General features: G+C 40.2%; 1 protein-coding gene across 1 annotated transcript; it reads left to right on the top strand.

Moving 5' to 3' along the window:
• Positions 1-5,494: 5,494 nt before the first annotated feature.
• On the top strand, positions 5,495-15,506 carry cfbl (complement factor b, like). The gene is made up of 18 exons (XM_035771743.2): positions 5,495-5,653; positions 6,137-6,349; positions 6,448-6,633; positions 6,826-7,008; positions 7,173-7,259; positions 10,570-10,712; positions 10,863-11,010; positions 11,146-11,274; positions 11,413-11,508; positions 12,318-12,455; positions 12,582-12,688; positions 13,137-13,266; positions 13,471-13,612; positions 13,757-13,836; positions 13,928-14,034; positions 14,122-14,257; positions 14,458-14,510; positions 14,729-15,506. Exons 1-18 carry the CDS (start codon positions 5,593-5,595, stop codon positions 14,909-14,911), a joined length of 2,322 nt encoding a protein of 773 aa, XP_035627636.1. The 5' UTR covers positions 5,495-5,592; the 3' UTR covers positions 14,912-15,506.
• The last annotated feature ends 1,285 nt before the right edge of the window (positions 15,507-16,791 follow it).

Genomic DNA, 16,791 nt, shown 5'->3' with positions numbered 1-16,791 from the left:
AGGTTGGAGTAGCCAGGCGGAAGGCATGGCCAGCCGTTGAGAAGTGCTTATTGAAGTTTTCGATAATCATGGATTTATCGGTGGAGACCGTGTTTCCTAGCCTCAGTGCAGTGGGCAGCTGGGAGGAGGTGCTCTTGTTCTCCATGGACTTCACAGTGTCCCAGAACTTTTTGGAGTTGGAGCTACAGGATGCAAACTTTTGCCTGAAGAAGCTGGCCTTAGCTTTCCTGACTGACTGCGTGTATTGGTTCCTGACTTCCCTGAACAGTTGCATATCACGGGGCTATTCGATGCTATTGCAGTCCGCCACAGGATGTTTTTGTGCTGGTCGAGGGCAGTCAGGTCTGGAGTGAACCAAGGGCTGTATCTGTTCTTGGTTCTGCATTTTTGAACGGAGCATGCTTATCCAAAATGGTGAGGAAGTTACTTTTAAAGAATGACCAGGCATCCTCAACTGACGGGATGAGGTCAATGTCCTTCCAGGATACACGGGCCAGGTCGATTAGAAAGGCCTGCTCACAGAAGTGTTTTAGGGAGCGTTTGACAGTGATGAGGGGTGGTCGTTTGACTGCGGCTCCGTGGCGGATACAGGCGATGAGGCAGTGATCGCTGAGATCCTGGTTGAAGACAGCGGAGGTATATTTGGAGGGCCAGTTGGTCAGGATGACGTCTATGAGGGTGCCCTTGTTTACAGAGTTAGGGTTGTACCTGGTGGGTTCCTTGATGATTTGCGTGAGATTGAGGGCATCTAGCTTAGATTGTAGGACTGCCGGGGTGTTAAGCATATCCCAGTTTAGGTCACCTAACAGGACAAACTCTGAAGCTAGATGGGGGGCGATCAATTCACAAATGGTGTCCAGGGCACATAACAACATCATGACACCACACACAATACACTCACATATAGACACACTTTCACACTCTTCACACTCTTCACATACACTGCTGCTACTCTGTTTATTGCTGACTGCCTAGTCACTTTTACCCCTATCAACATGTACATATTACCTCAATTACATCAACTACCTCGTACCCCTGCACATTGATTGACTGGATACAGGTACTCCTTGTACAAAGCCTCATTATTGATATTGTTGTTTTATTTAGTTACTATTTCCTTTTTTTTATTGATTATTTAAAAAATCATATTTTTGTTTTAGCAAATGTTTCTTACTTTTTAACTCAGCATCGTTGGGAAAGGGCTCGTAAGTAAGCATTTCATGTTCAAGTCTGCACCTGTTTTATTCGATGCATGTGACAAATAAAGTTATATTTGATTGATTAGATTTTTTATTTGAGATATCTTAGACTTGTTCTTGCTGGACAGACCTGTGGTGGCTGAACCCTGTCCATTGGCACCGAATAGCTCTACTAGTAAAGGGTCAGCCCTTTATTATTTTTCAAGAAGCCTTTTCAAACCTCAAATAACTTACAAGTTTTACATTTCCTGCATTGTAGGAAAGTTCTCCTGCAACAGGTTGATCAAATGTAGATCATATATCTGCAGGTAGGTTACCTGTATGAATTCAACTGCAGTTTAACAGAGGAATTATTGATCCGATAGACACATAGGTCTATTGGTGGTGATTGGGGTGAGTTAGCCTCATGCAACGTAAAGTACTTTGAGTCTTAGAAGGGAAAAAAGCACTGCATAAACGCAAATCATCATTTAATCATTACACTTTGGATGGAGTGCCAAGGAATTACGGGAAATGCTGAAGTAGCCTATGTGTACTCTAGCTTGTTTACACTAGCCTCGTCTGTCAATTGGAGCGTTGGACTAATAACTGGAAGGTTGCAAGTTCAAATCCCAAAGCTGACAAGGTACAAATCTGTCGTTCTGCCCCTGAACAGGCAGTTAACCCACTGTTCCTCGGCCGTCATTGAAAATAAGAATTTGTTCTTAACTGACTTGCCATAATCAATTAAATCAATTAAATAAAGGTAAAAATATATATATATATATATATATAAAAATAAAATAAAATTTACAGGACACGACTTGTTGTTTACCTTAAAGGGGAATGCCCAAAAAAATTCCCGTTTACTCATCTATGTTGTTTTGACATGGCAGGAGGCCTTTCAGCCTATGATGATGTGAGATGATTAATAGTGACCCTAAACGGACCGGTCATAGAATAGTGGTGTGTTTAATGAAAGCTAGAGTATGTGTGACATCATCCAGCGAAAGCCCTTGGAATATCTGTTAGGAATGAGCTGCTGTATATAGCTGGGTCTTTTTTTGTCCTGAAATTCTGTCCTCATCAGACTACCCCGGCTGTGAGTCGGTACTATTGTATATATTGTATGTAGACTTTGTGTAAATTCTTCTGTCTATTGCTGGCAGCACCAATTTCAGAGTTAAATTCTGGGTATGCCTAAATGTACTTAGCAAATTAAAGTGATTCTGATTCTGTTTTTATATGGGCACAGGGAGGGTAGTGTGTGTTTTTATATGGGCACGGGGAGGGTAGTGTGTGTTTTATATGGGCACAGGGAAGGTAGTGTGTGTTTTATATGGGCACGGGGAGGGTAGTGTGTGTTTTTATATGGGCACAGGGAGGGTAGTGTGTGTTTTATATGGGCACAGGGAGGGTAGTGTGTGTTTTTATATGGGCACGGGGAGGGTAGTGTGTGTTTTTATATGGGCACGGGGAGGGTAGTGTGTGTTTTATATGGGCACAGGGAGGGTAGTGTGTGTTTTATATGGGCACGGGGAGGGTAGTGTGTGTTTTTATATGGGCACGGGGAGGGTAGTGTGTGTTTTTATATGGGCACGGGGAGGGTAGTGTGTGTTTTTATATGGGCACAGGGAGGGTAGTGTGTGTTTTATATGGGCACGGGGAGGGTAGTGTGTGTTTTTATATGGGCACGGGGAGGGTAGTGTGTGTTTTTATATGGGCACGGGGAGGGTAGTGTGTGTTTTATATGGGCACAGGGAGGGTAGTGTGTGTTTTATATGGGCACGGGGAGGGTAGTGTGTGTTTTTATATGGGCACAGGGAGGGTAGTGTGTGTTTTATATGGGCACAGGGAGGGTAGTGTGTGTTTTTATATGGGCACGGGGAGGGTAGTGTGTGTTTTTATATGGGCACGGGGAGGGTAGTGTGTGTTTTTATATGGGCTCAGGGAGGGTAGTGTGTGTTTTTATATGGGCACAGGGAGGGTAGTGTGTGTTTTTATATGGGCACAGGGAGGGTAGTGTGTGTTTTTATATGGGCACAGGGAGGGTAGTGTGTGTTTTTATATGGGCACAGGGAGGGTAGTGTGTGTTTTTATATGGGCTCAGGGAGGGTAGTGTGTGTTTTTATATGGGCACAGGGAGGGTAGTGTGTGTTTTTATATGGGCACGGGGAGGGTAGTGTGTGTTTTTATATGGGCACAGGGAGGGTAGTGTGTGTTTTTATATGGGCACAGGGAGGGTAGTGTGTGTTTTTATATGGGCACAGGGAGGGTAGTGTGTGTTTTTATATGGGCACAGGGAGGGTAGTGTGTGTTTTTATATGGGCACAGGGAAGGTAGTGTGTGTTTTATATGGGCACAGGGAGGGTAGTGTGTGTTTTATATGGGCACAGGGAGGGTAGTGTGTGTTTTATATGGGCACGGGGAGGGTAGTGTGTGTTTTATATGGGCACAGGGAGGGTAGTGTGTGTTTTTATATGGGCACAGGGAAGGTAGTGCGTTTTTTTCATGATTCACATTCGCCATTTTGCAGGTTTTACTATATAATGTCTTCCATAAAGCCACATTTCTAGAGGTGGAAAAAGTACTCAATTGTCATACATGAGTAAAAGTAAAGATACCTTAATATAAAATGACTCAAGTAAAAGCGAAAGTCACCCAGTAAAATCCTACTTGAGTAAAAGTCTAAAAGTATTTGGTTTTAAATATACTTAAGTATCGAAAGTATAAATCATTTCAAGTTCTTTATATTAGGCAAACCAGACGAGACAATCTTAAAACATTTTTTATTGATGTATAGCCAGGGGCACACTCAGACATAATTTACAAACTGAAGCATGTGTTTAGTGAGTCTGCCAGATCAGAGGCAGTAGGGATGACCAGGGATGTTCTCTTGATAAGTGTGTGAATTGGACCATTTTCTTGTCAAAATGTAACGAGTACTTTTGGGTTTCAGGGAAAATGTATGGAGTAAAAAGTACATTGTCTTCTTTAGGAATGTAGTGAAGTGTTGTGTCTTTGGCTTTGCCGGATTAAGTGATATGACATGCTATTCTATAGAATAATTTCTCCGTAATTAATATCACCTGATTGAGCTAATCATGTAAATGTAATTAACTAGAGAGTCGGGCACCACAAAATAATATTTATAGAGCTGTTATCTTCCGAATAAACTCTTAAAGACCTAGTAATATTTTACATCAATAGCAGTCAATATTAATCCTCATCTTAATTCAGTCTCATCCGTCCCTAGCGGGCGGAACAGATATGACAGCTTGTTACACAAAGGAAAAGGGCTGGGTTTGAGTGAAAGAGTGGGAAGACTGAGGGACACGGGGAGAAGCTGTGCTATCATAAATACAGTATCTGATGCATTCTAAATTACCGCCCATTTGGAAAAGGAAAATGCAATAAATATTTACTCTGAGCTGCGCTTCAGTAGGTTGGTGGTAGATGGAAGGCCGTGTTGCCAAACCGAGTCCTTTGAAGAATGTCTCTGGTTGTCAATTGGATACGTTGGAGTAACGTCATTGGGTGATAGACAGAATACTCTGTCTGTTATTCCTAACCCTCGTTGCATCTGCTGTTGCTAACTCAACGGCTAGGAGGTATCACTTCTGTAGTGAATAAGAGTTCAAAGATCATACCATTATCAACCAAAGCTCACGCTGATGTTGGCTTCGTTCTGTAGTTATTATCTGAACCATTCTGACCTAAATCTAGTGTCAAAATTGTGAAAATCTGAAAATCTAATTTCCCCCCCAGCTAATCATTGTCTGCAACCAGTGCCACAAAACCATGTGGTAGTGGAAATGTCGATATCCACGTTTATAACCACATGTTTGCTACAGTTATTGTTATTTATGGTGGTAATCATTATTTTTGGAGTTAATTTTACAAGGGTGGAGGGTGTGTACATTATTTTACAGTACAAGGGGAGGGTCATGTGAACATATTTTTACGCTGGGGGGTGTTTTAAAAAGAAGTTGTATTTACTGGAATTATCCACAGACAGTTGGAGAGCTGAGGCAAGGTTTACTTACTGGAATACACACTAAGACCTTTGACCTTTTTGTTCTAAGCTGTTGCAAAATAAACTGTACTAGCTATGAGTGGTTTTTCAAAGTATAAATCATTTTCATAAAATAAAGCTGATAGATAGTTCTCAGTCACAGGCTCGGATTTAAAAAACGTATATATATATATATTTGTAGAAGTATGGCAAGTTTTTGGAGTGAGTGTGTGTTTTAGTTTCTCATTGTAGGTCATTGATCTTCTTTTATTTGACTTTAGGTTAACCAGTGACGGCAAGCTTTTAGTCATACCTTCCCCCTTGTCCTTCCTACCTTCTCCATATAAACATGCACCCTTCTGCAGATTGTTTGTTTTACTTTTTGACCTGTGAGCCACCATGGAGTTGTCTGTTCTCTGGGGTTTGTCTGTAGCACTGCTGATATGTCCTCTTTATATGGGTGAGTGTCTTGACATGGCTTTTATATTCAAACTGCTGTTGTTAGCTTTTCTTACCTTTTAGAAACATTTGTCCCATATGCTCCTGTATTCTGGATAGTATAACAATGGATGGAAAATAAAATGTATGTACTCAACATAAATATAGCCAGGAAGGATTTGTTTTTAACCATGTGTGTTGTTTTTGATAGGATTCACTGTCAGTACTTTTTGACTGGGTGTTTGGGGTGATTATATTAATATTGTTGAATATCATAATATTCAACATAAATTATAATTAGGGTCTTAAATTTCACTCGTGTACCTACACACTCATGTTCAGCTTTGACTCCATCCATTAGGGTTCTGTATACTATTAAGAATTCTGGGTTGGTAAAACTCGGATGTGTTCTGGTATTCTAGCCAGAATCCCAACATGGCCCAGGCCATTAATACAGGCATGCACGTGTAAAATAAATGGACATTTTCCCACACTGACCCCACAGGTGTAGGTGTTCTGTGTGATGTCACCTGTAATGAGGAGAGAATGGGCATGGAAGGAGGTAGTTACACTCTCACTAAGAAGCTTGAGTATGGCAGCATTATGATATACCACTGTCCAGAAGGGTACTATCCATATCCTGCTTTAACTCGTTCGTGCCTGAAAAGCGGAACTTGGAAGCCACTGCCAAAAAGAAGACCTCCTCAACAGTGCAAAAGTAAGTGACGATGCCTGATATCTTCCACGAAGACAGTATTTGAAATAAGAGAAATGCTACTGAAACAGGACCATCCATTTTGTTTTCTTCTTCTTTAGTGATCGAATGCCCCAACCCCTTGGTTTTAGAAAGTGGTTCGGTCTTGCCTGTACAATCGCAATATTTTGTCAACAATAAGACCACGTATGAGTGTTATTCGGGATACTCACTGCGCGGCTCAGCCTCCCGTGTGTGCCAAGCCAATGGGAAGTGGAGTGGGGGCACACCCATATGCAGCCGTGACTGTGAGTAGAAAACTGTCAACTGTCTCTCCGTCTTTCTCCTCAGGACCCTCTGGTCGGAATGACACATTATAAATGGCGTTCAGTGCCACAGCCTACACAATAACTACCTATGCAGCATGCTATACTCTCCCTGCCTCCCTGACACCCTCCCTCTCCATTTCTCTCTGACTTTCTCCCACCGTTCTCTTACAGCAGGAAGTGAAGATCGCTGTGCTGACCCTGGGATTCCAGCAGGTGCTAGGAGGTCTGGTTCCAGTTTTGGCATTGACGACATATTGTCTTACCGCTGTGACGACAGCTTACATTTGTTGGGGTCAAAGACACGTGTATGTCAAGAGAGTGGCCAATGGACTGGGACTGAGCCTAAATGTTACTGTAAGGCCCAGAAAGACACCTAAAACAATAACAGTTTTCCAAGCAACACAACGCAGTCACGACTAGTCCATTGCTCAAAGATGCCAAAAGATTGTCATGTACAGTCCACTGTGAAAAATAGAGATTTATCCTGTGGTTGTCTGGTTCTTTTGTTCTTGTTGCAGACAAGCACACGTATGACACTGCGCTGGAGGTCACGGAGGCCTTCGGCAGTGCTATCAGAGAGAGCCTTCAGATGGCACTGCCCGTTGGTAGGTCTTCATAACACCTAATATATCATCAATTGTTTATTTGTTGAAGTCTTTATTCCATTTTCATTATCACCATAACTTTATCGGTATACAGTGCATTCAGAAAGTATTCAGACCCCTTGACGTTTTCCACATTTTGTTACGTCACAGCCTTATTCTAAAATAGATTCAATTGTTTTTCCTCGTTAATCTACACCCAATACACCATAATGACAGAGAAAAAACAGTTTATACATTTTTTTCAAATGTATTACATGTAAAAAAAATGAAATATCACATCATTATTCAAACCGTTTACTCAGTACTTTGTTGAAGCACCTTTGGCAGCGATTACAGCCTTGAGTCTTCTTGGGTATTACACTACAAGCTTGGCACACCTGTATTTGGGGAGTTTCACCCATTCTTCTCTGCAGATCTTCTCAAGCTCTGTGAGGTTGGAGGTGGAGCGTCTCTGCACAGCTATTTTCAGGGCTCTCCAGAGATGTTAGATCAGGTTAAAGTCCGGGCTCTGGCTGGGCCACTCAAGGATATTCAGAGACTTGTCCCGAAGCCACTTCATCAGACCAGAGATTCTTGTTTCTCATGGTCTAAGAGTCTTTAGGTGCCTTTTGGCCAATTCCAAGCGGGCTGTGCCTTTTACTGAGGAGTGGCTTCCGTCTGGCCACTCTATCATAAAGGCCTGATTGGTGAAGTGCTGCAGAGATGTTTGTCCTTCTGGAAGGTTCTCCCATCTCCACAGAGCTCTGTCAGAGTGACCATCAGGTTCTTGGTCACCTCCCTGATCAATATCTCTACCTGTACATGACCATCTGATCATTTATCACTCCAGTGTTAATCTGCAAAATTGTAATTATTCCCCTACCTCCTCATGCACACATGGTATATAGACTCCCCTTTTTTTTCTACTGTGTTATTGACTTGTTAATTGTTTACTCCATGTGTAACTCTGTGTTGTTGTCTGTTCACACTGCTATGCTTTATCTTGGCCAGGTCGCAGTTGCAAATGAGAACTTGTTCTCAACTAGCCTACCTGGTTAAATAAAGGTGGAAAAAAAAAAAACATTTTTTAAAAAGGCTCTTCTCCCCCGATTGCTTAGTTTGGGTGGGCGGCCAGCTCTAGGGAGAGTCTTGGTGGTTCCAAACTTCTTCCATTTAAGAAAGCCACCGTGTTCTTGGGGACCTTCAATGCTGCAGACATTTTTTGGTACCCTTCCCCAGATCTGTGCCTCAGCACAATCCTGTCTCAGAGCTCTTTGGACAATTCCCGTCGACCTCATGACTTGGTTTTTGCTCTGACATGCACGGTCAACTATGGCACCTGATATAGACAGGTGTGTGCCTTTCCAAATCATGTCCAGTCAATTGAATTTACCACAGGAGGACTCCAATCAAGTTGTAAAAACATCTCAAGGATGATTAACGGAAACAGGATGCACCTGAGCTCAATTTACAGTCTCATAGTAAAGGGTCTGAAGTGGGAAGTTTACAGACACTTAGGTTGGAGTCATTAAAACTTGTTTTTCAACCACTCCACAAATTTCTTGTTAACAAACTATAGTTTTGGCAAGTTGGTTAGGACATCTACTTTGTGCATGACACAAGTCATTTTTCCAATAATTGTTTACAGACAGATTATTTCACTTATAATTCACTGTATCACAATTCCAGTGGGTCAGAAGTTTACATACACTAAGTTGACCCTGCCTTTTAAAAAGCTTGGAAAATTCCAGAAAATGATGTCATGGCTTCAGAAGCTTCTGTTAGCATAAATTACATAACTTTAGTCAATAGGAGGTGTACTTGTGGATGCATTTCAAGGTGTACGTTCAAACTCGGTGCCTCTTTGCTTGACATCATGGGAAAATCTAAAGAAATCAGCCAAGACCTCAGAAACTAAATTGTAGACCTCCACAAGTCTGGTTCATCCTTGGGAACAATTTCCAAATGCCCGAAGGTACCACGCTCATCTGTACAAACAATAGTACGCAAGTATAAACACCGTGGGACCACGCAGCCGTCATACCGCTCAGGAAGGAAACGCGTTCTGTCTCCTAGAGATGAACGTACTTTGGTGCGAAAAGTGCAAATCAATCCCAGAACAACAGCAAAATACCTTGTGAAGATGCTGGAGAAAACAGATATAAAAATATCTATATCCACAGTAAAACGAGTCCTATATCGACATAACCTGAAAGGCCGCTCAGCAAGGAAGAAGCCACTGCTCCAAAACCACCATAAAAGAGCCAGACTACAGTTAGCAACTGCACATGGGGGAAAAGATTGTACCTTTTGGAGAAATGTCCTCTGGTCTGATGTAACAAAAATAGAACTGTTTGGCCATAATGGCCATCGTTATGTTTGGAGGAAAAGTGGGAGGCTTACAAGCCGAAGAACACCACCCCAACCGTGAAGCACGGGGGTGGCAGCATCATTTTGTGGGTGTGCTTTGCTGCAGGAGGGACTGGTACACTTCACAAAATATATGGAATCATGAGAAGGAAAATTATGTGGATATATTGAAGCAACATCTCAAGACATCAGTCAGGAAGTTAAAGCTTGGTCACAAATGGGTCTTCCAAAAGGCCCCAAGCATACTTCCAAAGTTGTGGCGAAATTGCTTAAGGACAACAAAGTCAAGGTATTGGAGTGGCCATCACAAAGCCCGGACCTCAATCCTATAGAGAATTTGTGGGCAGAACTGGAAAAGGAAAGCCAGCAAAGAGACCTACAAACCTGACTTCGTTACACCAGCTCTGTCAGGGGGAATGGGCCAAAATTCCCCCAACTTATTGTGGGAAGGTTGTGGAAGGCTACCCAAGTTAAACAATTTAAAGGCAATGCTACCAGATACACTCAATTAGTATGTAAACTTCTGACCCACTGGGAATGTGATGAAAGAAATAAAAGATGAAATAAATCACTTTCTACTATTATTCTGACATTTCACATTCTTAAAATAAAGGTGGTGACCCTAACTGACCTAAGATAGGGAATTTTTACTCTGATTAAATGTCAGGAATTGTGAAAAACTGACTTCAATTGTAAATAAGGTATTTCTGTTTTTTATTTTTAATACATTTGCAACCATTTCTAAAAACCTGTTTTCTCTTTGTTATTATGTGTGTAGATTGAACTGTTTTTATTTAATCCATTTTAGAATAAGGCTGTAACGTAACAAATTGTGGAAAAATCGAAGGGGTCTGAATACTTTCCGAATGCACTGTATTTGCTAAACCTTTCACATATCCTCAAACATCCTCCTTTTCCACCTGTGATTGTCAAAGTAATATATCCTGCTGGTGCCTTTCAGATGACACTGATCAGGAAGGAAAGAAGATCACAATAGATAAAGGAGGAAAGCTTAACATGTACATTGCTATGGACATATCTGACAGCATTGCGGAGACAGACTTTAACAGTGCAAGAAATGCTGTCAAGAAACTTATCACAAAGGTATGTCACGAGTCACTCACAAAGTATGTTATGTAGCTGATAGAAATGTCTGACAATATGGAATCAGTTATTGGTTTACCACAGTATTCCTCTCACATTCTTTGACAGATCATTAAACATTATCCTGTTTTGTGTCTTCACCTTTCACAGGTTAGCTCCTTTTCAGTCAGCCCAAATTACGAAATAATTTTCTTCGCCTCTGACGTATTAGAGGTTGTCAACATAATAGATTTTTCTGGAGATAAAAGAAAACCACTTGAGCAAGTCTTGGCTGACTTGGACAACTTTAAATATGATGGTGAGCAAAACATTTACCATATACTGTATGTACTTACATCATCATTGCCCAAACAATACACTTATCCATTGGCTAGGTCAAATGTAATGTGACAAACAGTGTGTTTATGTGTGTGCGCATGCACTTTTTTTACAGCTAGAGATAATGTTGGGACCAATCTCAACCTTGCATTTAAAACCATCCTGGAACGCATGGCTATCCAAAAACAACGAAATGAAATGCTATTCATGGAGATCCACCATGTCCTCATCTTTTTCACAGATGGTACTGTATTGCTATTATTCATGTATATTTGTATGGAAAGTATTTGAATGTATTGCAATTCGTAGCTTCTTTTTTTTGTAAGCTTTTGTTCACCTTTGGTCAGCTCAGTAATAATCGCTTGAATCTCTCTACTTGCAGGTGCTTACAACATGGGGGGTAGCCCTGAAAACACAATGGCCAAAATTAGGGAAACTGTGTACATGAATAACGAGACAAAACGGGAAAAATATCTTGGTGAGGTCAAAACTTTTGCGTGGTCATAACATTTAACAACAACCTGACATTCTACTCTCAACTATTCTCCTCCTTTTGAAGGCCCTCAGATCAATTTACTCCAAAAATATTTTAGGAACTGTCACGATCGTTGGAATAAATGGACCAAGGCGCCGCGTGCGTAGAGTTCCACATGTTTTAATAAATGAAACTCACCAAAAACAATACCGAACAAACAAAACGTGACATAAATGCAGTGTTCACAGGCACTACACAAAAACAAGATCCCACAAACAACAGGTGGGAAAAGGCTGCCTAAATATGATCCCCAATCAGAGACAACGATAAACAGCTGCCTCTGATTGGGAACCATAACGGCCCAAAAAAGAAATAGGGGAACCTAGATTGCCCACACTAGTCACACCCTGACCTAACCAAATAGAGAATTAAAAGGATCTCTAAGGTCAGGGTGTGACAAGAACTGTCAGGATCTTAACTTACTGTTCCGAGTTAAAAATAGTAGAATACACAAGGTGGAATTTGTTTGTGCAACAGCAGTTATGTCAGTCACTGATAGTCAATTAGCCCACCCCCAATAAAGTTGCCCATCCCTGGTGGCTTTCTAGCTATAGACTGAGCAAGGCCAAACACACACACACGCACACCAGTTTGCTCAGGAATAAATCAACCATTTCTGAACAATGATTTGTGGCACTCAGCACTCAGTACAATATTCAAATTCAAGCCAGCTATTGTCTCAAGTAGGTTACTGTTCTTGATTCATCTCATGCCTAATGTTTTTGCCACTTCCTCTTGTTTTGTTTTTTTAGATGTTTATGTTTTTGGTGTCGGAAGTGACATTTTTGATGAAGATATCATGCCACTAGTGACAAAAAGGAACGGCGAGAGGCATTATTTTAAACTAAAGAATGTTATTGATTTGGAAAAAACCTTTGATGATATAATTGGTAAGAGTCCTAATTAAACAACAATATAGAAGAATGTGTAGATTTCTATGCGTCTCTGCATGGATATTATTCTGTATTTTAATGACTTTGTATCAGTGTGTTGAGTCACCTCTCTCTTCCACATAGATGAAAGCCAGGTTGTGGGTATTTGCGGACTCCATAAAAACTATGATGACAATACCCCAAACACCATACGTCAAAGATACCCCTGGATGGCACGGATTGACAACACAGTAACAACACAGTGCCTGATTTTTACCCTTGATTATTTCATCAATGACCTAGTGGCCTTTCTGTGGCCTTCATGTTCAGATTTGATTTAGTGTGCACTGTCATTACCAATACACGACAGATATACTAACTTATAATTGATTCGATTTCATTTAAATGATAATATTTAAGTTAGAATTTGATTTGATCGCTAACAGTATACAGTAGACCTCGCCTGTCATTTAAGTCCTGAATTCAATCATCACTCGTAGTGTGTTTCTGCAAAGCAATGTTTTAGGTTATTTGTGCCATGGGAGTGATAAATGGCTGACACACACCTCTCATACTCTGTCTCATCCCAGTGCACAAAAAAATGAAATCCTGTTGACATTTAAATTAGATATTGATGCAAATGCCTGCCTGTTGTCATTTACTGTATGTATGTTCAACCTCTCTCTCCTGATACCATAGCATGAGGAAGGAAAAGCTAGTAAATGCATGGGGTCTCTGGTCACTCGCCGCTTCATCTTGACTGCTGCTCACTGCTTCAAGTTCGATGACAAGGCAGACAATATCCGTATTACAATGGGGGAAAATCAAGGTATAACCAGCCCCCCCCTTCAAAAACATTTGCTCTTACACCTAAACAATTTTTTGTTGAATAATCTTGTTTTTTTTAAGTGATTATCATCATTACCAGGAAATATGTCCGGATGCCACATTTACTTGAACAAGTAACCTGGTGATATTGTAAGTTGTAAGCAACATGTCTGTTTAATTACACTCTAGTCCTGCCTCTTAACAGTTATAAAGGGAGCATCACGTATAATATTACATCCTAATTATAATATCAACGGTAAAAAGAATGACGGGATAAACGAGTTCTATGATTACGACGTAGCTCTCATCAAACTGAAGAATGATGTAGATGTCTCTGTCCACATAAGGTAAGACTTCTGATATTATGCTGAAGGTAACCAGATTGAATATGATGACACAGCCCTTCAGATCTGAATCTAAATCATCTCTGTAGTAACGTGTGAAGCACACGTTGTTTCCTTTACGCATTCTTGCTTTACTGTGTTCCTCAGACCAATTTGCATCCCTTGCACAAAGGAAACAAGTGGCGCTTTAAAACTGGTAGGAGAGGCTATCACCTGCAAGCAACAAGGTACAGTTACAGCACACAGCCTATCCACCAAGATACAAGGTTCATCTAGGCGCTGTATGTTGCCTTGCCTCATATATTGTTATCCTTGCAGAACAGCTATTGTTCAAAAATCCATTAGAAGAAGTCAGTTTCATTTCATATGATAAAAAGGAAAAAATGGATCAACGTAGCGATGCCAAACTAAAGCTTCAGGATCAGGTGAGTGCTTGTATGATGTCTGACCACACACACACACACCAATGGATGATGCCCATATGTGCGCCTCTCATATATTTTTCTCTTTAGTTGAGGGACAATTGTATCGAAATGGCTGTTACTGAGGTAGAAGGAATAACACCACTTAATCTAAAGGATATTGTGACTGATAACTTCCTGTGCACGGGTGGGAAACAACCTACTAGAGATAATGTTGCCTGCAAAGGTATGTTAACAGTTCATGGAACATTAGATGAGGAACTCACTGTTTGTTTATATCTGTTCTCAATGTAATGCGAACCTTGTGATTTGAATTAGTATTATTGTAATAGAAGTATTGTAACTTGTTAAAGATGAAAAGGGTTCTCTATTACATTGTCTTACCTTTTCATTTGTTTGCATGTGTGTACTTGTGCGTGTGTGCAGGTGACTCCGGTGGAGCTGTGTTTAAGGACTATGATAAACACCGCACCATCCAGGTGAGACATTCTGGCCATATCTACAGTACATACAGCAGAGAAACAGGCTCTAGCAAAGTGGCAACTTTCTATCTACTTTCCACATACTTTTTGTGCTTTTCTTTTTTCTACAATGATTATTCCATATTTATTTCTGTAAAATGTATTTGCAAACCTCTGGGGTCTTTGTAATCGACAGGTGATTAGTACTGTACTGACACCTCTTCCATTGTCCATAGGTTGGCGTGATCAGCTGGGGAACCAAGGACCTGTGCCCTGGTGGTTACAGTGATATCAAACAGGAGTCTAGCGAAACGTCCAGAGATTTCCACATCAACCTCTTTAAAGTTGTGCCGTTTCTGAAGAAGTATTTGGGGAATGATACAGACGATTATCAACCTCTTGAGTTTTTAGAGAATTGAAGAGTTCCATTCCAAAACACTCTATTTTCAGAAATGTTGGTTAAGTATCTTTTCTGTTTAAAGAACATATACAAGAGATTGGTGTGTTTTTTCACTCTAATTATGTAACGGGGTTATTCAATGACAGGTATTTGTTTCAAATCGATCACTTGATGGTTTCATTTCAGAGAAACAAATTATCATGGTTTTTTGGCAAATTGTTTTTTTTACACAGTCAAATGTAAACACAAGAACTGTACAAATTAAACATTTGTAACATCAATATAAAAATGAAAAAAATATTCAAAACAGTAATATGAGATCTCTATGTAAAACATTTACATTTGACATTTAGTGGATGCTCATATCCATAGTGACTCAGTCATCTTAAGATAGCTAGGTGAGACAACCACATATCATAGTCAAATTGAGTAAACAAACATTCCATTCCAACTAAACAATGGATATATACTGTAGCTTTTTGCAAAACACCACATTTTAATACATATCTACAATCTATTAATAAAAAAAATCTGATAACAGTAATATTTTACACACACACACACACACACACACACACACACACACACACACACACACACACACACACACACACGAAAGTACCCATAAGCAATCATTTCTAGTGAAAAAAACACAAATGTGAAAAATGTGTATACAACGTTTAAGAAATAGAGACCGTGATAAACATGTCTTAACAAAAGTTGATTTACAATCATGTATCAACTGCACTGAACAGACACGTCTTACAAAAATAGGTTGTTGAATCGAACTCTAGTTATCAATGAAAGTTTTCTTAACTAATGATAATTAATAAACTCATTACCTGAACTTCAAGCATTTCCTTTCTGTAGTCCATCCATGTATAATGCCTGGTTTTAAAGCCTCTTGGTTCTTTTCTCATTTGAAAAAAAGTCTGTCCTCCACCCTCTCTCTCTCTCTCGCTCTTCTGTCCTCTCTCCTCCATGACCCAGAAATCAATCAGTGTTTGAGTAGTATGAGGCCTTTTCTCGTTTGGGAAAAGTCCGTCCTCTCTCCTCCATGACCCAGAAACCGATCAGTGTTGAATGGTCGAGGAGTGTGTCAATTCGTTATTAATATTGAGTTACTACCTGACCTTTTGTTGTCAGAACAACCTCAATTCATCGGGACATGGACTCGACAAGGTGTCGAAGGCGTTCCACAGGGTTGTTGACTCCAATTGCTTCCCACACTTGTGTCAAGTTGGCTGACTGTTGTTGAGCGTGAAAACCCAGCAGTGTTTCAGTTCTTGACACTCTCAAACCAAGGCACTTAAATATTTTGTCTTGCCCATTCACCCTCTGAATGCACACATAGACAATCCATGTCTCCTCCACTTCATCTATACTGATTGAAGTGGAGGTAGGGGATCATAGCTTTCACCTGGTCAGTTTGTCATGGAAAGAGCAGGTGTTCCTAATGTTTTGTACACTCAGTGTATACGATCAAAGACCGAGACGTCACAGTGGCCATTTAATAAGTGGAACTATTTATTGAGGAATTGGCTATTGACGATATCTGCGTTTTCTGTGAAAAAGAAGGTGAGAATCTGTCTCACTTGTTCTTTGAATGTAAATTTGTGTACGAATTTTGGGAAAACCTTGCAAAGTACTTATTTACCATTATGAACACTGCCTATAATTTTAACATAAAAGATATAATATGTTACTATTGCGATGATAACAAAACCACTGAAATTATTGTTAATTTTTTTATGTTGCCAAATACTTTATACACAAACAAAAATTCCAAAATTCTATACCAAAATTACAAATTTTTCTGATTGAATTTAATTATCTTATTAAAACACTAACCCTAGTGAATAACAAAAAGAATAACATCTTCATGAATCATTATAATAA

The sequence above is a fragment of the Oncorhynchus keta genome, chromosome 6, assembly GCF_023373465.1.
Source record: "Oncorhynchus keta strain PuntledgeMale-10-30-2019 chromosome 6, Oket_V2, whole genome shotgun sequence".
Lineage (NCBI taxonomy): Eukaryota > Metazoa > Chordata > Actinopteri > Salmoniformes > Salmonidae > Oncorhynchus > Oncorhynchus keta.
This window is presented reverse-complemented; position numbering and strand designations above follow the sequence as displayed.